The 24198-nt window shown below is 39.4% G+C and overlaps 1 protein-coding gene across 2 annotated transcripts in view; it reads right to left on the bottom strand.

The window, feature by feature from the left end:
* Nucleotides 1-9602: 9602 nt before the first annotated feature.
* The window catches only part of DCUN1D5 (defective in cullin neddylation 1 domain containing 5), a 93571-nt gene continuing 78975 nt past the window's right edge, over nucleotides 9603-24198 (bottom strand). For both annotated transcript variants that reach the window (XM_053708576.1, XM_053708575.1), the window contains 3 exons: nucleotides 22626-22730; nucleotides 13857-13959; nucleotides 9603-12252 (listed from right to left, as the gene is read on the bottom strand). In XM_053708576.1, coding sequence (XP_053564551.1) covers nucleotides 12188-12252; nucleotides 13857-13959; nucleotides 22626-22730 — 273 coding nt within the window. In that variant the 3' untranslated portion in view covers nucleotides 9603-12187. The remainder of the gene's footprint in view (nucleotides 12253-13856; nucleotides 13960-22625; nucleotides 22731-24198) is intronic.

Here is a 24198-nt window from a genome sequence, read left to right as displayed (position 1 = left end):
CAGGAATGGGAAAGAATGCCAATGAACAATCCTCTAGCAACCAGAAGCAATGAAAAATGAAACTGAAATAATGTGAAAAAAAGGTGGAGACAAGAATGACGCCCACATTTTTTAGCGCCAAAAAAGACGCCCACATTTTTGGCGCCAAGAATGACGCCACATCCGGTAACGCCGACATTTTTGGCGCAAAACGTCAAAAAAATGACGCAATCACGAACAACTTCCGGCGTCAAGTATGACGCCGGAAATGACAAAAAAAATTTTTGCGCCAAAAAAGTCAGCGCCAAGAATGACGCAAAAAATTGAAGCATTTTCAGCCCCCGCGAGCCTAACAGCCCACAGGCAAAAAAGTCAATTTGAAAACAATTTTTAAGGTAAGAAAAAAAAATAAAAAAATAAAAATTGATTATTCATATGCATTATCCCTAATAATGAAACTGACTTGTCTGAAATAAGGAATATTGATCATCCTGAATCAAGGCAAATATAAGTTTAAAGACATATATTTAGAACTTTATATATAAAGTGCCCAACCATAGCTTAGAGTGTCACAAAAAATAAGACTTACTTACCCCAGGACACTCATCTACATATAGTAGATAGCCAAACCAGTACTGAAACGAGAATCAGTAGAGGTAATGGTATATAAGAGTATATCGTCGATCTGAAAAGGGAGGTAAGAGATGAATCTCTACGACCGATAACAGAGAACCTATGAAATAGATCCCGTAGAAGGAGACCATTGAATTCAAATAGGCAATACACTCTTCACATTCCTCTGACATTCACTGCACTCTGAGAGGAAAACCGGGCTCCAGCCTGCTGCGAAGCGCATATCAACGTAGAATCTAGCACAAACTTACTTCACCACCTCCATGGGAGGCAAAGTTTGTAAAACTGAATTGTGGGTGTGGTGAGGGGTGTATTTGTAGGCATTTTGAGGATTGGGAAACTTTGCCCCTCCTGGAATGTATATCCCATACGTCACTAGCTCATGGACTCTTGCTAATTACATGAAAGAAACCTCTTTTACTGTTTTATAATAAAATTTTTGAAAATAAAAGTCCCAGTGTCATTAATATGCTGCTTATGAAATGTGCTGCAATGATATAGGAAATAAAACACACGGTATGACAGTAACTCCCCTTATGGTTTAGGACTACTGCTTACCCTGTTCCCCTTATAAGGAACCAAATACAGCCAATTCTGATATACCAAGTTTCTTCAGAGAAAAATAGGCTGACACATACCTCAAATGCTGTTTACTGCATGAGACCGTCCCCACACTGAAGAGTTTACATCATTACCTTCAAATTATTGGGAACCATAATTGAACTTAGTAACTGCTGCTAAGATCATCAATTTCAAGGAGAAATCTTCTTCCATATCCTCCCTGATCAAAATAGTACTCACCGGCACCATTTAAAATAAAAAATATCTTGATTGGAGAAATTAAAACTATCATTTTGTCACCATTATCACTTTACCCTTCCTATTACAAGCATAGGCAAAGAGAATGACTGGGGGGAGGAGTTAGGGGAGGAGCTATGTAACAGCTCTGCTGTGGTGCTCTTTGCCTCTTCCTGTTAGCAGGAGGATAAATCCCACAAGGTCAAGAGGTCCACTCTTCCTCCTGAGGTCCTGTGAAGGCAGAAGGGTCTTAGTTGGTACTCTCTAAGACCATACACAGAAGAGCAGCACAAGCATGGGAGGCGCAGCGAGGCTAAAACTCCACCAGTTCCCATAGCCTAAAAGGCTATCACTCCAGAGGCTGCCGTATAGTAAAAACATAATTTATGCTTACCTGATAAATTTATTTCTCTTGTAGTGTATCCAGTCCACGGATCATCCATTACTTGTGGAATATTCTCCTTCCCAACAGGAAGTTGCAAGAGGATCACCCACAGCAGAGCTGCTATGTAGCTCCTCCCCTCACTGCCATATCCAGTCATTCGACCGAAACAAGCCGAGAAAAGGAGAAACCATAGGGTGCAGTGGTGACTGTAGTTTAATAAAAATTTAGACCTGCCTGAAAAGGACAGGGTGGGCCGTGGACTGGATACACTACAAGAGAAAAAAATTTATCAGGTAAGCATAAATTATGTTTTCTCTTGTTAAGTGTATCCAGTCCACGGATCATCCATTACTTGTGGGATACCAATACCAAAGCTAAAGTACACGGATGATGGGAGGGACAAGACAGGAACTTAAACGGAAGGAACCACTGCCTGTAGAACCTTTCTCCCAAAAACAGCCTCTGAAGAAGCAAAAGTATCAAATTTGGAAAATTTGGAAAAAGTATGAAGGGAAGACCAATTTGCAGCCTTGCAAATCTGTTCAACAGAGGCCTCATTTTTAAAGGCCCAGGTGGAAGCCACAGCTCTAGTAGAATGAGCTGTAATCCTTTGAGGAGGCTGCTGTCCAGCAGTCTCATAGGCTAAACGGATTATACTCCGAAGCCAAAAAGAAAGAGAGGTTGCCGAGGCCTTCTGACCTCTCCTCTGTCCAGAGTAAACAACAAACAGGTTAGATGTTTGGTGAAAATCTTTAGTAGCCTGTAAGTAAAACTTCAAGGCACGGACTACGTCTAGATTATGCAAAAGACGTTCCTTCTTTGAAGAAGGATTAGGACATAATGATGGAACAACAATCTCTTGATTGATATTCTTGTTAGAAACCACCTTAGGTAAAAACCCAGGTTTTGTACGCAGAACAACTTTATCTGAATGAAAGATCAGATAAGGAGAATCACAATGTAAAGCAGATAACTCCGAGACTCTTCGAGCCGAGGAAATAGCCATCAGAAAAAGAACTTTCCATGAAAGAAGTTTGATATCAATAGAATGAAGGGGTTCAAACTGAACCCCTTGAAGAACTTTAAGAACCAAGTTTAAGCTCCATGGAGGAGCAACAGGTTTAAACACAGGCTTAATTCTAACTAAAGCCTGACAAAATGCCTGAACGTCTGGAACTTCTGCCAGACCCTTGTGTAAAAGAATAGACAGAGCAGAAATCTGTCCCTTTAAAGAACTAGCTGATAATCCTTTGTCCAAACCCTCTTGGAGGAAGGACAATGTCCTAGGAATCCTAACCTTACTCCATGAGTAATTCTTGGATTCACACCAATGAAGATATTTACGCCATATCTTGTGGTAAATTTTCCTGGTGACAGGCTTTCGTGCCTGTATTAAGGTATCAATTACTGACTCGGAGAAGCCACGCTTTGATAGGATCAAGCGTTCAATCTCCATGCAGTCAGTCTCAGAGAAAGTAGATTCGGATGATTGAAAGGACCTTGTATTAGAAGGTCTTGTCTCAGAGGCAGAGTCCATGGTGGAAAGGATGACATGTCTGCATACCAGGTCCTGCGTGGCCACGCAGGCGCTATCAATATCACCGATGCTCTTTCCTGTTTGATTTTGGCAATCAGACGAGGGAGCAGAGGAAACAGTGGAAACACATAAGCCAGGTTGAAGAACCAAGGCGCTGCTAGAGCATCTATCAGTGCCGCTTCTGGGTCCCTGGACCTGGATCCGTAACAAGGAAGCTTGGCGTTCTGGCGAGACGCCATGAGATCCAATTCTGGTTTGCCCCAACGGAGAACCAATTGAGCAAACACCTCCGGATGGAGTTCCCATTCCCCCGGATGAAAAGTCTGACGACTTAGAAAATCTGCCTCCCAGTTCTCTACACCTGGGATATGGATCGCTGACAGGTGGCAAGAGTGAGTCTCTGCCCAGCGAATTATCTTGGAGACTTCTGACATCGCTAGGGAACTCCTGGTTCCCCCTTGATGGTTGATGTAAGCCACAGTTATGATGTTGTCCGACTGAAATCTGAAGAACCTCAGTGTTGCTAGCTGAGGCCAAGCCAGAAGAGCATTGAATATTGATCTTAACTCCAGAATATTTATTGGGAGGAGTTTCTCCTCCTGAGTCCATGAACCCTGAGCCTTCAGGGAGTTCCAGACTGCACCCCAACCTAGAAGGCTGGCATCTGTTGTTACAATTGTCCAATCTGGTCTGCGAAAGGTCATACCCTTGGACAGATGGGCCCAAGATAACCACCAGAGAAGAGAATCTCTGGTTTCCTGATCCAGATTTAGTAGAGGGGACAAATCTGTGTAATCCCCATTCCACTGACTGAGCATGCATAATTGCAGCGGTCTGAGATGCAGGCGCGCGAATGGCACTATGTCCATCGCCGCTACCATTAAGCCGATTACTTCCATGCACTGAGCCACCGTGGGGCGCGGAATGGAGTGAAGAACACGGCAAGCATTTAGAAGTTTTGATAACCTGGACTCCGTCAGGTAAATTTTAATTTCTACAGAATCTATTAAGAGTCCCTAGGAAGGAAACCCTTGTGAGAGGAGATAGAGAACTCTTTTCTTCGTTCACTTTCCACCCATGCGACCTCAGGAATGCCAGAACTAACTCTGTATGAGATTTGGCAATTTGAAAGCTTGACGCCTGTATCAGGATATCGTCCAGGTAAGGAGCCACCGCTATGCCTCGCAGTCTTAGGACCGCCAGAAGTGAGCCCAGAACCTTTGTAAAAATTCTTGGGGCTGTAGCCAACCCGAATGGAAGACCTACAAATTGGTAATGCCTGTCTAGAAAGGCAAATCTCAGGAACTGATGATGATTCTTGTGAATCGGAATGTGAAGGTAGGCATCCTTTAAGTCCACTGTGGTCATGTACTGACCCTCTTGGATCATGGGTAAAATGGTTCGAATAGTTTCCATCTTGAATGACGGAACTCTGAGGAATTTGTTTAGGATCTTTAAATCCAAAATTGGTCTGAAGGTTCCCTCTTTTTTGGGAACCACAAACAGATTTGAATAAAACCTCTGTCCTTGTTCCGTCCGCGGAACTGGATGGATCACTCCCATTACAAGGAGATCTTGTACGCAGCTTAGGAATGCCTCTTTCTTTATCTGGTTTGCAGATAATCTTGAAAGGTGAAATCTCCCTTGTGGAGGAGAAGCTTTGAAGTCCAGAAGATATCCCTGAGATATGATCTCCAACGCCCAGGGATCCTGAACATCTCTTGCCCACGCCTGGGCGAAGAGAGAAAGTCTGCCCCCCACTAGATCCGTTGTCGGATAGGGGGCCGCTCCTTCATGCTGTCTTAGAGGCAGCAGCAGGCTTTCTGGCCTGCTTGCCCTTGTTCCAGGACTGGTTAGGTTTCCAGGCCTGCTAGGATTGAGCAAAAGTTCCCTCTTGTTTTGAAGCAGAGGAAGTTGATGCTGCACCTGCCTTGAAATTTCGAAAGGCACGAAAATTAGACTGTTTGGCCTTTGATTTGGCCCTGTCCTGAGGAAGGGTATGACCCTTACCTCCAGTAATGTCAGCAATAATTTCTTTCAAACCAGGCCCGAATAAGGTCTGCCCCTTGAAAGGAATGTTGAGTAATTTAGACTTTGAAGTCACATCAGCTGACCAGGATTTGAGCCATAGCGCCCTACGCGCCTGGATGGCGAATCCGGAATTCTTAGCCGTTAGTTTAGTCAAATGAACAATGGCATCAGAAACAAATGAGTTAGCTAGCTTAAGAGTTCTAAGCTTGACAACAATTTCAGTCAATGGAGCTGTATGGATAGCTGTATGGATGGCCTCTTCCAGGGCCTCAAACCAGAATGCCGCTGCAGCAGTGACAGGCGCAATGCATGCAAGGGGCTGTAAAATAAAACCTTGTTGAATAAACATTTTCTTAAGGTAACCCTCCAATTTTTTATCCATTGGATCTGAAAAAGCACAACTGTCCTCAACCGGGATAGTGGTACGCTTTGCTAAAGTAGAAACTGCTCGCTCCACCTTAGGGACAGTCTGCCATAAGTCCGGTGTAGTGGCATCTATTGAAAACATTTTTCTAAATATAGGAGGTGGGGAAAAGGGCACACCGGGCCTATCCCACTCCTTACTAATAATTTCTGTAAGCCTTTTAGGTATTGGAAAAACATCAGTACTCACCGGCACTGCATAGTATTTATCCAGCCTACACAATTTCTCTGGCACTGCAATTGTGTCACAGTCATTCAGAGCAGCTAATACCTCCCCAAGCAATACACGGAGGTTCTCAAGCTTAAATTTAAAATTAGAAATCTCGGAATCAGGTCTCCCCGATTCAGAGACATCACCCACAGACTGAAGCTCTCCGTCCTCAGGTTCTGCATATTATGACGCAGTATCAGACATGGCTCTTACAGCATCTTTGCGCTCTGTATCTCGTCTAACCCCGGAGCTATCGCGCTTGCCTCTCAATTCAGGCAATCTGGATAATACCTCTGACAGGGTATTATTCATGATTGCAGCCATGTCCTGCAAAGTAATTGCTATGGGCGTCCTTGATGTACTTGGCGCCATATTAGCGTGCGTCCCTTGAGCGGGAGGCGAAGGGTCCGACACATGGGGAGAGTTAGTCGGCATAACTTCCCCCTCGACAGACCCCTCTGGTGACAATTCTTTTATAGATAAAGACTGATCTTTACTGTTTAAGGTGAAATCAATACATTTAGTACACATTCTCGTATGGGGCTCCACCATGGCTTTTAAACATAATGAGCAAGTATCCTCTGTTTCAGACATGTTTGTACAGACTAGCAATGAGACTAGCAAGCTTGGAAAACACTTTAAAGCAAGTTAACAAGCAATATAAAAAACGTTACTGTGCCTTTAAGATTTTTTGACAAAATTTGAAATAACAGTGAAAAAAGGCAGTTACACTAACAAAATGTTTACAGTGTATGTAACAAGTCAGCAGAGCATTGCACCCACTTGCAAATGGATGATTAACCCCTTAATAACAAAAACAGAATAATAAATGACAAAAACGTTTTTTAAACAGTCACAACAACTGCCACAGTCTACTGTGATTGTTACCCTCCTCAAACACGACTTTGAAGCCTTTTGAGCCCTTCAGAGATGTCCTGTATCATGCAGAGGGAAGCTGAATGTCTCTGTCAGTATTTTTATCTGCACAGAAAAGCACTAAAATAGGCCCTTCCCACTCATATTGCAACAGTGGAAAGCTTCAGGAAACTGTTTCTAGGCAAAAATCAAGACAGCCATGTGGAAAAAAACTAGGCCCCAATAAGTTTTGTCACCAAACATATATAAAAACGATTAACATGCCAGCAAACGTTTTATATTACACTTTTATAAGAGTATGTATCTCTGTTAATAAGCCCAATACCAGTCGCTATCACTGCATTTAAGGCTTAACTTACATTAATCCGGTATCAGCAGCATTTTTCTAGCAAATTCCATCCCTAGAAATATATTAACTGCACATACCTTATTGCAGGAAAACCTGCACGCCATTCCCCCTCTGAAGTTACCACACTCCTCAGAATATGTGAGAACGGCAGTGGATCTTAGTTACTTCTGCTAAGATCATAGAAATCACAGGCAGATTCTTCTTCTAATGCTGCCTGAGATGAAACAGTACACTCCGGTATCATTTAAAAATAACAAACTTTTGATTGAAGTTAAAAAACTAACTATAATACACCACTCTCCTATTACTACGTCCATCTTTGTTGAGAGTTGCAAGAGAATGACTGGGTATGGCAGTGAAGGGAGGAGCTATATAGCAGCTCTGCTGTGGGTGATCCTCTTGCAACTTCCTGTTGGGAAGGAGAATATCCCACAAGTAATGGATGATTCGTGGACTGGATACACTTAACAAGAGAAATAGTACACTTTGGCACCATTTAAAAATAAAAAACTCTTGATTGAAGAATCCAAACTAACACCTCACTTTACCTCTTCCTATCACTAACACAGGCAAAGAGAATGACTGGGTTGGGGGGGGAAGGGAGGAGCTATTTATGCAGCTCTGCTGTGGAGCTCTTTGCCTCCTCCTGCTGACCAGGAGGCAATATCCCACAAGGATGAAATCAGTGGACTCATCGTATCTTGTAAAAGAAAATCCTGTTTGTTCATAGTCCAGAGAAAATTAAAATGACCAAGACATTTAAATTAAATAAATAATTGAGCCCCAATTATAAGATTAACTCATTCATTTCCATAAAGAAGGTTAACTTAAGTCTCTAGTCACATACATATAGTGTGCCTGCTCACTGCTTAAATGATTCCTGTATTAAGGATTATAAAATGTCCCCATATAATGCAAATGAAATTTCTTTCTGAAGTGCAAGTCTCCAACATCTAGAAGACAAAAGCACTTACCTGCAGTCTAGCAGGAAGACAGCTCACAAGGCGTGAAAGTAACCAACTCTGGCTTTCTATAACTAGGGCAGCAATATGTTAGGAAACAAATTAAGGACCACCTCACAACTTCCTAACTGCTTAAAAGCCACCACTACTCTACTGAAGAGACTGACCCTGACTCAGCTAAACCCAATTCCTTGCTTGCAGGGAAAACTAACCCAAAAAAAGGAATTCATTTCTTCAGACACCAAACTTCACCTCCTCCATTGACAGAGGCAAATAGAATGACTGTGGATTATGGATAGGGGAGTGACACTTAACAGCTTTCCTGTGGTGCTCTTTGCCTCCTCCTGCTGGCAGGAGGGATATTCCCACTAGTAATTGGAATGACGTTGTGGACTCTCCGCATCTTAGGAAAGAAAAATACGTGAAGCAAACAAGATGGTATTGGTAGGTTCCCAAGGAATGGAATTGAAAATTTCTTACATAAAACAAAGCTTTCATTAATGACTACTTTTTATTTTGAGAATTCATTGATCCTCTTCAGCTGATGCAAATTATGTACATATGATGTAATGTTTGTGGATTTACAAAGGCAAAATACATTTCTTGATTAAAAAGCTAAGAGTCTATGTCCTTGTGTGGAATAGAATCCCCCTTTGCTTCAAGTAAATATGTATATGGAAGAACTAAACATTGCTACCAAAGTATAAACTACAAATATTCGCATCGGCTTAACATTTAACTACAACTTGATACCTTGTCCAAATGTCTAATCCATTCACATATTTTAGATTCTATGTTCTACAATTGCAGTGAAAGTTGAATTAAAGGGACAGTCAAGTAAAAAAATAAATAAAAGCACTCATGATTTAAATAGGGCATGTCATTTTAAACAACTTTCCAATTTACTTTTATCACCAATTTTGCTTTGTCCTCTTGGTATTCTTAGTTAAAAGCTTAACCTAGGAGGTTCATATGCTAAATTTCTAAGACCTTGAAGGCCGCCTCTAATCTGAAAGCATTTTGACAATTTTTTACCACTAGCGTGGCGTTAGTTCATGTGTTTCATATAGATAACATTAAGCTCACACAGATGAAAATCCTAGGAGTGAGCACTGATTGGCTAAAATGAAAGTCTGTCAAAAGAACTGAAATAAGGGGGCAGTCTGCAGAGGCTTAGATACAAGGTAATCACAGAGGTAAAACATATTAATATAACCGTGTTGGTTAAGCAAAACTGGGGAATGGGTAATAAAGGGATTACCTATCTTTTTAAACAACAATAATTCTGATGTTTACTGTCCCTTTAAGTTGGGGTTTACGTACAAAATATAACTGAACTCACTTATTCCAAAAACATATTAAAAACACAATGATAATGCAATTGTCATAAGGATACTATAATAAATCATGAGAGAACATTTAAATTGTGTCATTTCTTTAATCTTCCATTCAAAATAATTTACAAACAGGGTTCTGTAATAATTATTACTTAACGGTGTGTCCTACAATATTAACACATTTCTGCAATAATTATTTCTTAAAATTGACATTACCCAAATGAGTTGGCAAAATGTGTTTTATTTTTTAGAATACCAACAGTACTCACAACCAGGATATAGCATCTATACCAGGATACAAAGAAATCGGGCATAATGAAGTCTGTACAGTATAGGTTGCTTTAACTATGTATAAATTAATTCGTAGGCATGGGCAAACCATCTGATTATTTTACTTTACAAAAGCGTAGCAATCGAGAATGCAAAGGGCAGAAGTTAAATTCCTCCTTCACATACAGAGATGGAAAAATATATAATAAATAAAAAGGTATGTTACACCTTAAAGGGACACGAAATCCAAAAATGTTCTTTCACGATTTAGATAGAGCATGCAATTTTAAACAACTTTCCAATATACTTCTATTATCAATTTTGCTTAATTCTCTTATTAAGTTACCTAGGGGTACTGGGTCCCAAGTCAGGTCTGAGCCCACAAATCATATGAATAAAATAATACATTTTTGAGAGTACAGCACCTCTGAAATCTATAACCTCTCTCCTCAGAGGCTAATAAACTTGAGAGGAGGTAGGAGGGGCTAAAGCTCTTTGAGGGCAATTGACCTCCTCCTGATAGGCTGGAATATATCCCACATGTTATGAAGCTATGGACTCTCATCAGCTAAGAAGGAAACAATGGTATTCTTTACTGGGAGCTGTACAACCACCAAGAAGGACCAAACTCCCAGCTATTAAGCCTACCTAGGTATCCTTTTAAACAAAGGATACCAAGAGATTGAAGCCAATAAGCTAATAGAACTAAATTGGAAAGTTGTTTAAATTTGTATGTTCTATCTGAATCATGAAATAAATGTTTTGGGGTTCATGTCCCTTTAAGGCTGGCATGGCTGAAAAGGGCAGACGGACACTTGTTGGTACAAACTAAAGTGAAGCCAACAACAAAAATGATACAATTATTGCGTCCTTGTGACCTTAATTGGCTTGATATACATAAGCATCCAAACAAAGCCAAGATTTATTTGGTGTGCAGCATAAATAGATGGCAACAGAAACTGAGCAGTACTTTAACTTATGTGCAAGTGAAAGCAAATAAATACTTTGATGCAGCAAATTTGTTGCCCACCACCAAGCAATGGGGCATGGTATACATCAACAATGTAAATATTTGTATACTGAAAATGCAGAAGACTTTTTAGCTATCTGTATTTTGAAATAAAAATATGGCAAGATAATTTAATAAAAGTTTAAGTGAAACAATTTGGAAAAATATATCCAAAACATGTAAATAAAGAATATTTAAGGACAAAAAAACAGTTGAATCCAATGGTTTCAAATATCTAGTAATAGGTTGACTGGTTGTTTAGCAATTAAAGTGAATGGGTCAAAACTCTGCAAGACCTATTATTTATCTTGGTATTACTAGGCAGCACACATCCATGTAGACCAATTCCCACAGCCAGACACTATAACGGCAAATGCTTCATTACTAGGTGTATTTTTTTTGTCTAGATTGGATAACTTTATCTACAAACACAAACACAGAAGATGTGTTACAATAATAAATGTCTGATCCCGGGAAAAATAATAGCCTTTGTTTTAAAGCAGAAATCCCTGGTAATACAACGCTGTGTCTGTTTGAAACGGGACAAAGGAGTAATGCCATAGAAATAATAATTACAGTACAAAAGAAGTACTAAAGATGCAAAGTTACAATGAAAGCCATATTTAAAGGGATAGGAAAGTCAAAATTAAACTTGCATGATTCAGATAGAGCATTTCATTTTAAAACATTTTTAAATTCACTTCTATTTTCAAATGTGCTTTGTTCTCTTGGTATCCCTTGTTGAAAAAGAATATGCACATATCCTCTCTAGTGGGAGCTAGTGATTGGTGCCAGCACACATTTGACTCTTGTGATTGGCTGACTAGATGTGTCCAGCTAGCTGCCTGTAGTCCAATACTTTTTCGTAAGAAAAGGATAACAAGAGAATGAAGCAAATTTGATAATAGAAGTAAATTGGAAAGTTGTTTAAAATTTTAAGTTCTATCCAAATAATGAAAGAAAAAGTTGGGGTTTCCTCTCCCTTTAACCAGATTGAAAATGCAGACAGCGACAATGAAGATATGTACTAGGTCATATAACAGGAATTAGGAACCATTGACTTAATCTTTTAAAACAAATTAATGCTTGGCCAAAAAAATAAATGCACAACAATTAAGATCGAAACAGGGCTTTGATTTGAACCTTAATAAACGCAGAACAACTTAGAGCTTTGATGTAAAATAAGTGTAAACACCATAAAACAAAGAGCAAATCCATTGTTCAGTCTGATGCAGATCACTGCCCATCATGTGTAGCAAGAAGGCTTCAGTTTCTTTATTAAAAAATAAAAAATAAAAAATCAGGCAAAGATGGAAGAGTACTCTTCAAATCTCTCTCATTTTGACTTGAAGGGCAAATAAAAGTCTGTATTTTCCATCAAAAGGAATTAATGTTGCTTTAATGTTTGACGAACCTTTTGCCACTCGACAAATTCATCAAGAAGGACAGGCCCTAGAAAAAAATGAGATTTGTTTTAGAAAGGGATCATGTTATCCTAAGAGCAAGTCATTTTATATAAGTTTCTTGCTCTAAAGCATTGTTTCTCAACCGTGTCCCACGAGTACCCCCAACAGGCAAGGTTTTCATTATAGCTGAACTAGAGCACAGGTGAAATAATTAGCTGATGGCTGAGAGCAGGTTAGTAACCATGGTGTTACTGCTCACCTGTGCACTGGTTCAGCTATAATGAAAACCTGGCCTGTTGGGGGTACTTGAGGGCTGGGTGGAGAAACCATGCTCTAAAGGAAAAGTCAAGCTATTTTTTAGTGTCCACCCTTTACTGCAATGAATAACAGAAACCCAAGGAGCAATGATTTAACCCCACATACTCATAGCAGTTGTTAAAAGGTAGGAATGGCAACCTTGCAGCTCATGGGCAACATGTGGCCCTCTGCACTAGTTTTTGAGAACCACAGGAAAATACAGCACTAAGGAAATTTGTTTTAATTTGTGTGTTTAAAGTGATGGTAAACGTTTCCCTTTGTGCAGATTTGGGAATTTTAGCGATATTTAGATGGACTTCGGTTGTAATGAAGATACATTTTAAGTTACTTTTTAATGTAGCGCTGAAATTTAAATATGCTGAACTCCAGCTGCCCACTTCAAAAGTATTTTTTTTTTTGATGCGCTAACGGTTTGATCAATTCTCCAATTGGCACCCTAAAATATAGAGCGCAGATTGGAGAACAGTTCACATCGTTAGCTTACAAAAAAGTACTTTTTGAATTTCAGTGCTACATTAAAGACTAAGTTATAGCGCATCTTCATTGCAATTGACGAATTAAACTCCATCTAAAATATCGCTAACATTATGGATCTGTTTATACAAAGGGGAAAGTTTCCCATCACTTTACTAGTAATACATTTATCTGCAGCCCCCATGTGTTAGAAGTTGACCATCGCCGATTTAAGGAATTGACTGTTCCATAATGCACCAGCAAACTAACTTGGTTAGGGACAGTTTTTTGACTGGGAACTATTTTTTTTTTTTTTTTTTTTAAACCAGCTCTACATTCTAATACAGTCTAGCTATTTAGCAAAGCATATTCAATGCAATCAAGTCACAACACAAAAACTGATGTTTGACCATGAATGGTAGTGGTTTTGTGCTTATTTTTACATCCATGTAAGAAGTGGATTAACTCATACACTCATGCATGTTGTGCTTCATCCTAATATGTAATAGAAAGGCCATTTAAAGGGACATAATGAAACAATAGTAAATAGATTCAATGTCCTACAACATTCTATTGCTTGGCCAGAACGGTCTTTTCAGCCGTTGAATAATGGCTACACAAAGATGACCCCCTGGTTAGCTGTGGCTGTGTTCATGTCAGGACCTGACTGTGTGTTGAAATCCTTTGCAGGCAATAATGTAATATTAAAAAGCTATAGAATATACTACATTTATGTCTATATAATTAAGCCCTCTATTATCAACAGACAAACAATATCAGGATGAGTTAAGCGAGGCTTGTGTTAAAAACAAATGGTAAAAGCAAATGTAATACAATTTAAGGGATATAATAAAAACAATATGCAAAAAATATACTTACAGGCACCATCTTCATCATAGTTACTAAGGTCTGCATGAACAGTTCTGCTGAACTCTAACACATTGTACCACTGGTCTTTGTTCATAACTCGGTATTTTGATTGCTTTTGGAAAAATGTTATAGTTTTAATACAGGTCTCTGATTGGCATTTAATTAACCAATGCAGAAATTTCAAAATCTATTTTGCATGTAAAAATGTCCAATATTTCAATCCCTTCTACTTATATTGAGGTGTGGTAAACAGATTATAATTTGATAATATAGTATGATTGCCTTAAAGGGATATGAACCCCAAATTATTATTATTATTATTTTTATGATTCAGATAGAGAATACAATTTTAAACAACTTTCCAATTTACTTCTATTATTTAATTTGTTTCCTACTCTTGTTATCCTTTGCTGAAAGGTTTATCTAGGCAAGATCAGGAACAGCAGAGAACCTATGTTCTAGCTGTTGATTGGTGGCTGCATATATATATATATATATATATATATATATATATATATATATATATACATACATACACACAGTATATATTGATTGTCATTGGCTTACCCATGTGTTTAGTTAGAAACCAACAAATTATATCAAGAGAATGAAACAAATTAGATAATAGAAGTACATTAGAAAGTTGTTTAAAATTGTATTCTATATCTGAATCATGAAAGAAAAAAATTGGGTTTCATGTCCCTTTAAATATCTGTACAACTAAAAAATAAAATCAAGAAAAATAAAAAAATAAAAATCACCTAATCAGAAGCCTTTTTGTATCAAAGACTACACTACCTTAGCTTATGGAACACATTTTTACAGTGGGGGGAAAAAAGATTGAAGTCTGCTTTTTAATAAACAGAACACTTAAAATCTTTCAGATATAGCCCATTAACTATTACGAACATGAAAAATATATAGGCCTTGGGCCTTGATTTTATTTCATAAGATTTTAATCCTTCCTGATAAGATTAAAAGGAAAGTGCTTATAAGGATGCCTGGAAAATCTATTTTTTTTTATAGATTCCAAAAAATTCAGCAACCAAAACAAAATGTGTGTACCATAATTGCATATAAATTAATAATTTAAAATGGATCTGAAACATAATGAGTATGTAACATAAAATGCTTAAAGGGACATTATACACTCATTTTTTCTTTGCATAAATGTCTTGTAGATGATCTATTTATATAGCTCATAAAGTTTTTTATAAAAATAAATGTATAGTTTTGCTTATTTTTAAATAACATTGCTCTGATTTTCAGACTCCTAACCAAGCCCCAAAGTTTTATGTGAATACCGTCAGCTACCTTCTCCAGCTTGCTCCTGTTTGTGTAAAACAGAATTTATGCTTACCTGATAAATTACTTTCTCCAACGGTGTCTCCGGTCCACGGCGTCATCCTTACTTGTGGGATATTCTCTTCCCCAACAGGAAATGGCAAAGAGCCCAGCAAAGCTGGTCACATGATCCCTCCTAGGCTCTGCCTACCCCAGTCATTCGACCGACGTACAGGAGGAAATATGCATAGGAGAAACCATATGATACCGTGGTGACTGTAGTTAGAGAAAATAATTCATCAGACCTGATTAAAAAAACCAGGGCGGGCCGTGGACCGGACACACCGTTGGAGAAAGTAATTTATCAGGTAAGCATAAATTCTGTTTTCTCCAACATAGGTGTGTCCGGTCCACGGCGTCATCCTTACTTGTGGGAACCAATACCAAAGCTTTAGGACACGGATGAAGGGAGGGAGCAAATCAGGTCACCTAAATGGAAGGCACCACGGCTTGCAAAACCTTTCTCCCAAAAATAGCCTCTGAAGAAGCAAAAGTATCAAATTTGTAAAATTTGGCAAAAGTGTGCAGTGAAGACCAAGTCGCTGCCTTACATATCTGGTCAACAGAAGCCTCGTTCTTGAAGGCCCATGTGGAAGCCACAGCCCTAGTGGAATGAGCTGTGATTCTTTCAGGAGGCTGCCGTCCGGCAGTCTCATAAGCCAATCGGATAATGCTTTTAAGCCAAAAGGAAAGAGAGGTAGAAGTTGCTTTTTGACCTCTCCTTTTACCAGAATAAACAACAAACAAAGAAGATGTCTGTCTGAAATCTTTAGTAGCCTCTAAATAGAATTTTAGAGCACAGACTACGTCCAAATTGTGTAACAAACGTTCCTTCTTTGAAACTGGATTCGGACACAAAGAAGGTACAACAATCTCCTGGTTAATATTTTTGTTGGAAACAACTTTCGGAAGAAAACCAGGCTTAGTACGCAAAACCACCTTATCTGCATGGAACACCAGATAGGGCGGAGAACACTGCAGAGCAGATAACTCTGAAACTCTTCTAGCAGAAGAAATTGCAACCAAAAACAAAACTTTCCAAGATAATAACTTAATATCTACGGAATGTAAGGGTTCAAACGGAACCCCTTGAAGAACTGAAAGAACTAGATTTAGACTCCAGGGAGGAGTCAAAGGTCTGTAAACAGGCTTGATTCTAACCAGAGCCTGAACAAACGCTTGAACGTCTGGCACAGCTGCCAGCCTTTTGTGAAGTAAAACAGATAAAGCAGAAATCTGTCCCTTCAGAGAACTTGCAGATAATCCTTTCTCCTAACCTTCTTGTAGAAAGGATAGAATCTTAGCAATTTTTATCTTGTTCCATGGGAATCCTTTAGATTCACACCAACAGATATATTTTTTCCATATTTTATGGTAAATTTTTCTAGTTACAGGCTTTCTAGCCTGAATAAGAGTATCTATTACGGAATCTGAAAAACCACGCTTTGATAAAATCAAGCGTTCAATCTCCAAGCAGTCAGTTGGAGGGAAACCAGATTCGGATGTTCGAATGGACCTTGAACAAGAAGGTCCTGTCTCAAAGGTAGCTTCCATGGTGGAGCCGATGACATATTCACCAGGTCTGCATACCAAGTCCTGCGTGGCCACGCAGGAGCTATCAAGATCACCGAAGCCCTCTCCTGATTGATCATGGCTACCAGCCTGGGAATGAGAGGAAACGGTGGGAATACATAAGCTAGGTTGAAGGTCCAAGGTGCTACTAGTGCATCCACTAGAGTCGCCTTGGGATCCCTGGATCTGGACCCGTAACAAGGAACCTTGAAGTTCTGACGAGAGGCCATCAGATCCATGTCTGGAATGCCCCATAATTGAGTTATTTGGGCAAATATTTCCGGATGGAGTTCCCACTCCCCCGGATGGAAGGTCTGACGACTCAGAAAATCCGCTTCCCAATTTTCCACTCCTGGGATGTGGATTGCAGACAAGTGGCAGGAGTGATCCTCCGCCCATTGAATTATCTTGGTCACTTCCTCCATCGCCAAGGAACTCCTTGTTCCCCCCTGATGGTTGATATATGCAACAGTCGTCATGTTGTCTGATTGAAACCTTATGAATTTGGCCTTTGCTAGATGAGGCCAAGCTTTGAGAGCATTGAATATCGCTCTCAGTTCCAGAATGTTTATCGGGAGAAGAGATTCTTCCCGAGACCATAGACCCTGAGCTTTCAGGGGTTCCCAGACCGCGCCCCAGCCCACCAGACTGGCGTCGGTCGTGACAATGACCCACTCTGGTCTGCGGAAGCTCATTCCCTGTGACAGGTTGTCCATGATCAGCCACCAACGGAGTGAATCTCTGGTCCTTAGATCTACTTGAATCGTCGGAGACAAGTCTGTATAATCCCCATTCCACTGTCTGAGCATGCACAGTTGTAATGGTCTTAGATGAATTCGTGCAAAAGGAACTATGTCCATTGCTGCAACCATCAATCCTATTACTTCCATGCACTGCGCTATGGAAGGATGAAGAACAGAATGAAGTACTTGACAAGAGCTTAGAAGTTTTGATTTTCTGACCTCTGTCAGAAAAATCCTCATTTCTAAGGAATCTATTATTGTTCCCAAGAAGGGAACTCTTGTTGACGGGGACAGAGAACTTTTTTCTATGTTCACTTTCCATCCGTGAGATCTGAGAAAGGCTAGAACGATGTCCGTATGAGCCTTTGCTTTTGACAGAGACGACGCTTGAATCAGGATGTCGTCCAAGTAAGGTACTACTGCAATGCCCCTTGGTCTTAGAACTGCTAGAAGGGACCCTAGTACCTTTGTGAAAATTCTCGGAGCAGTGGCTAATCCGAATGGAAGTGCCACAAACTGGTAATGCTTGTCCAGAAAAGCGAACCTTAGGAACTGATGATGTTCCCTGTGGATAGGAATATGTAGGTACGCATCCTTTAAATCCACCGTGGTCATAAATTGACCTTCCTGGATGGTAGGAAGGATCGTTCGAATGGTTTCCATCTTGAACAATGGAACCCTGAGAAATTTGTTTAGGATCTTGAGATCTAAAATTGGTCTGAATGTTCCCTCTTTTTTGGGAACTATGAACAGGTTGGAGTAAAACCCCATCCCTTGTTCTCCTATTGGAACTGGATGAATTACTCCCATCTTTAACAGGTCTTCTACACAATGTAAGAATGCCTGTCTTTTTATTTGGTTTGAAGATAATTGAGACCTGTGGAACCTTCCCCTTGGGGGTAGTTCCTTGAATTCCAGGAGATAACCCCGAGACACTATTTCTAGTGCCCAAGGATCCTGAACATCTCTTGCCCAAGCCTGAGCAAAGAGAGAAAGTCTGCCCCCCACCAGATCCGGTCCCGGATCGGGGGCCATCCCTTCATGCTGTTTTGGTAGCAGTGGCAGGCTTCTTGGCCTGCTTACCCTTGTTCCAGCCTTGCACCGGTCTCCAGGCTGGTTTGGGTTGAGAAGTATTACCCTCTTGCTTAGAGGATGTAGAATTAGAGGTTGGTCCGTTTTTCTGCGAAAGGGACGAAAATTAGGCTTATTTTTAGCCTTAAAAGACCTATCCTGAGGAAGGGCGTGGCCCTTTCCCCCAGTGATGTCTGAAATAATCTCTTTCAAATCAGGACCAAACAGTGTTTTACCCTTGAAAGGGATGTTAAGCAATTTTGTCTTGGAAGACACATCCGCTGACCAAGACTTTAGCCAAAGCGCTCTGCGCGCCACAATAGCAAACCCTGAATTTTTCGCCGCTAATCTAGCTAATTGCAAAGCGGCATCTAAAATAAAAGAGTTAGCCAATTTAAGTGCTTGAACTCTGTCCATAACCTCCTCATACGAAGATTCTTTATTGAGCGACTTTTCTAGTTCTTCGAACCAGAAACACGCTGCCGTAGTGACAGGAACAATGCATGAAATTGGTTGTAGAAGGTAACCTTGCTGAACAAACATCTTTTTAAGCAAACCCTCTAATTTTTTATCCATAGGATCTTTGAAAGCACAACTATCTTCTATGGGAATAGTAGTGCATTTGTTTAGAGTAGAGACCGCCCCCTCGACCTTGGGGACTGTCTGCCATAAGTCCTTTCTGGGGTCGACTATAGGAAATAATTTCTTAAATATAGGGGGAGGAACAAAAGGTATGCCGGGCCTTTCCCACTCCTTATTTACTATGTCCGCCACCCGCTTGGGTATAGGAAAAGCATCGGGGGGCACCGGAACCTCTAGGAACTTGTCCATCTTACATAATTTCTCTGGAATGACCAAATTGTCACAATCATCCAGAGTAGATAATACCTCCTTAAGCAGTGCGCGGAGATGTTCTAATTTAAATTTAAATGTTACAACATCAGGTTCAGCTTGTTGAGAAATTTTTCCTGAATCTGAAATTTCTCCCTCAGACAAAACCTCCCTCCTGGTCCCTTCAGATTGGTGTGAGGGTATGTCAGAACCGTTATCATCAGCGTCCTCTTGCTCTTCAGTGTTTAAAACAGAGCAATCGCGCTTTCTCTGATAAGTAGGCATTTTAGATAAAATGTTTGCAATAGAATTATCCATAACAGCCGTTAATTGTTGCATGGTAATAAGTATTGGCGCACTAGATGTACTAGGGGCCTCTTGTGTGGGCAAAACTGGTGTAGACACAGAAGGGGATGATGCAGTACCATGCTTACTCCCCTCATTTGAGGAATCATCTTGGGCAATATCATTATCTGTGGCATCATTGTCCCTACTTTTTTTGGACACTATGTCACAATCATCACATATATTTAAATGGGGAGAAACCTTGGCTTTCATACATATAGAACATCGCTTATCTGATGGTTCAGACATGTTAAACAGGCTTAAACTTGTCAACAAAGCACAAAAAACGTTTTAAAATAAAACCGTTACTGTCACTTTAAATTTTAAACTGAACACACCTTATTACTGAATATGTGAAAAAGTATGAAGGAATTGTTCAAAATTCACCAAATTTTCACCACAGTGTCATAAAGCCTTAAAAGTATTGCACACCAAATTTGAAAGCTTTAACCCTTAAAATTACGGAACCGGAGCCGTTTTTACATTTAACCCCTATACAGTCCCAGGTATCTGCTTTGCTGAGACCCAACCAAGCCCAGAGGGGAATACGATACCAAATGACGCCTTCTATAAGCTTTTTCAGTGGTTCTCAGCTCCTCACACATGCATCTGCATGCCTTGCTCTCCAAAAACAACTGCGCATTAGTGGCGCGAAAATGAGGCTCTGCCTATGACTAGAAAGGCCCCCATCTGAAAAAGGTGTCCAATATAGTGCCTGCCGTTTTTCTTAAAACAATCCCCAAGATTATAATAACTATAAGAGTTATAATCTGCCAAATATGTTTAGTAAAGTAATCGTTTTAGCCCAGAAAAATGTCTACCAGTTTTATAAGCCCTTATGAAGCCCTTTATTCTTTTACTTAAACTAAGAAAATGGCTTACCGGTCCCCATAGGGAAAATGACAGCCTTCCAGCATTACAAAGTCTTGTTAGAAATGTGGCCAGTCATACCTCAAGCAGAAGAGTCTGCAAACTGTTTCCCCCAACTGAAGTTACTTCATCTCAACAGTCCTGTGTGGAAACAGCAATCGATTTTAGTAACGTTTGCTAAAATCATCTTCCTCTTACAAACAGAAATCTTCATCTCTTTTCTGTTTCAGAGTAAATAGTACATACCAGCACTATTTTAAAATAACAAACACTTGATTGAAGGATAAAAACTACGTTTAAACACCAAAAAACTCTTAGCCATCTCCGTGGAGATGTTGCCTGTGCAACGGCAAAGAGAATGACTGGGGTAGGAGGAGCCTAGGAGGGATCATGTGACCAGCTTTGCTGGGCTCTTTGCCATTTCCTGTTGGGGAAGAGAATATCCCACAAGTAAGGATGACGCCGTGGACCGGACACACCTATGTTGGAGAAAGGGTCTTTTCATATGCAAAAAAAAGGGGGGGGGTCTTATTTGCCACTTGCAGTGGGCTTTCCAGCTACCTTTTCAACAGAGCTAAACTGACAGCTTCTAAGTTTTTAAACAGTTTTATACTGGATTTTTATATCCGTATCTGTGCATCTTATTCTTTATAGTAGTGTCTATTACATGCAGTTATATGAAAATGAGTGTATACTGTCCCTTTAATTATGTGTAGTTAAAAAAACAACTTTGCAATATACTTTCATTATTTATATTGTCCCCTTGCAGTGGGCTTTCCAGCTACCTTTTCAACAGAGCTAAACTGACAGCTTCTAAGTTTTTAAACAGTTTTATACTGGATTTTTATATCCGTATCTGTGCATCTTATTCTTTATAGTAGTGTCTATTACATGCAGTTATATGAAAATGAGTGTATACTGTCCCTTTAATTATGTGTAGTTAAAAAAACAACTTTGCAATATACTTTCATTATTTATATTGTCCCCTTTTTCTTGTAACAAGTTGAAAATTGTTGTTTTCCAAAATTCCACTGAGTTTTTCAAAAGTAATGGGTGCCGTCATGTTTGAACTTAAAGTGTCAGTAAACCATAATTTTTTTTTTATATAATTCTGCACATAGTGCAGAATTATATAACATTATAATAGCGCAAACATTGTAAAACCAAATTACCCCTTTGAATTTAAAAAATAACTGCTGTTTTACAGACCCGCTCTCTGTGATCTTCTGAGCGGGTCTGTTTTTTTCTAACAGCGCATCGGGCCAGCTGTATAGTCGCAGCCCGGCCCGACCGCGCCATAGCACTAAGTGCAGCTCGCTCCTGCTCTGTCAGATCCGCTCAGAAGATCACAGAGAGCGGGTCTGTAAAACAGCAGTTATTTTTTAAATTCAAAGGGGAAATTTGGTTTTACAATGTTTGCGCTATTATAATGTTATACAATTCTGCACTATGTGCAGAATTATATAACATTTTTTTTATGGTTTACTGTCCCATTAAGTTTTACCCATTATCTCACTCTCATGCTGAAATAGAGACAGATATAAAACAGGCACTAAAAGATTGCAAACAAAGTTGTGTGGAATTTAAGATTATCTAAAAGTGTTTCCATGCAGCCTTGTTTGCACAAACTATTTTATTTCTGTCACTAATTATTCTCTGCAGAAGACAAAGATAAATACAAAACTATTTCAAACAAGGCAGAGCCTATCACTTTATAGAAACTAAACCTATACACAAATATCTTCAATATTTAAACAATATAACATTGTAAAAAAAAAAAAAATCTACATATTTTTCTAAGGCTAATCTTTGCTTAGAATACATCAATATATCTAGCATGTATTCACAGTTTAATATCCCTTTAAGAATGCTTTACTTTTACTGTACAAAAGGCTGGGAATATATTTATACAATATTAATGTGAAAGTTTTGCATTTTAACTTTTTTCTGTATTTTATAACATTAGTCAGTTGGTAAAGAAATCTTATTTGAAAGTTCTCACCTCAAGATATTGGAAAAATACTGAAAACAGAGGCCACGTTCTACCTAGCAAGAGTGCCAGCATGGATTTTGCTGTATCAATATCAAGACTTCTCTGGTCCTTGTCCTATATATTAAAATAAAACAAATAAATGAACTACCAAAATAGTAGAAGCAGTGCAAGTAGGATATTAGGACACCATGTCTCTATAAGCTTAGTTACACACACTAAGCCTACACCACCTTAAAAAAATAATTATAAAAAAATAAAAATCTTGCCCAGCCCATTCCCACCTTAATGGTTATGCAAGTTTTTTTTTAAAAAATGTAACCCTAAAAATTCTTCTGGGCAGGGGCTTCTGCGGCTTCCGCACAAAAAAAGCCCCGGATGAGGCTGGAAGGGGGTGAAATGCGCATCGGGAAGGCAAGTGGAGGACTGTTGTGAATCGCTGGGTCTCCAAGAAGCATTTATCTTTTGTGCAGCAGGTGAGCTCTGAAGATTACCTTAACCCTCTAACATCAGCCCTGTATCTAGTGCCAGGCTGGCTTGGGTTGTGGTGTGTTAGAGAGAGAGAGTGGAGCGCCCTCCTTTGTGTTTGTACTGTTTATTGGTTTAAGCGGCTCCTCATCAGCGCAGGGATTTTGCTACACCCTCCTGTGTTATTTGTTTTGTAGCTTACGTGTACATTGTAGTATTTACACTATGTGGGTTTAAAGTGTTTGTTATTGTGAAGCAATAGCATTTTTAAATCAATTTTGGATTTGGATACATTTGTAATAAAATATTTTGTAACTTTTCTATATGAGTGCTGAATTCCCTTTCTTAAAGGGACAGTATAGCAAAATTAAATTTTCGTGATTCAGATAGCAAATGCAATTTGAAACAACTTTCCAATATACTTTTATCATCAAATTTGCTTTGTTCTCTTGGTATTCTTTGATGAAAGCTAAATCTATATCCTAATTTCTAAACTCTTGAAGGCCGCCTCTTATCTCACAGCTAGACAGTGCCAGTTCATGTGTGCCATATAGATAACAGTGCTCACTCCCGTGGAGTTATTAATGAATCAGCACGGATTGGCTAAAATGCAAGTGTCAAAAGAACTGAAATAAGGGGACAGTGTGCAGAGGCTTAAATACAAGGTCATCACAGAGGTAAACAGCATATAATATAGGTAAAGAGTATACCTATAAAACGAACTGGGCCCTGTTTTTGTTAATATTTTTATAAATGACTTGGAGCAAGGATTAAATAGCGACATCTCTATTTTTGCAGATGATACTAAGTTAAGTAAGGTCATTAGGTCAGAGCAGGATGAACTTTCGTTACTAAAGGACCTGCAAATATTAGAGTATGGGCAGGTAAATGGAAAATGAGATTTAATACGGGAAAATGCCAGGTTCTACATTTTGGAAGTAATAATAAGCAGGCAACGTATTGTTTAAATGGGACAAGACTTCGCCAAACAGAGGAGGAAAGGGATTTGAAAGTAGTAAGAGATAGCAAGCTAAAGATGGGTGCACAATGCAGGGCAGCAGCTACAAAGGCTATTAAGATACTAGCATGCATTAAAAGAGGCATTGATTCAAGGAAG

Source organism: Bombina bombina, chromosome 3 (assembly GCF_027579735.1).
Source record: "Bombina bombina isolate aBomBom1 chromosome 3, aBomBom1.pri, whole genome shotgun sequence".
Classification (NCBI taxonomy): Eukaryota; Metazoa; Chordata; class Amphibia; order Anura; family Bombinatoridae; genus Bombina; species Bombina bombina.
Note: the sequence above shows the minus strand (reverse complement) of the source record. Positions and strands in the feature narration are given on the sequence as shown.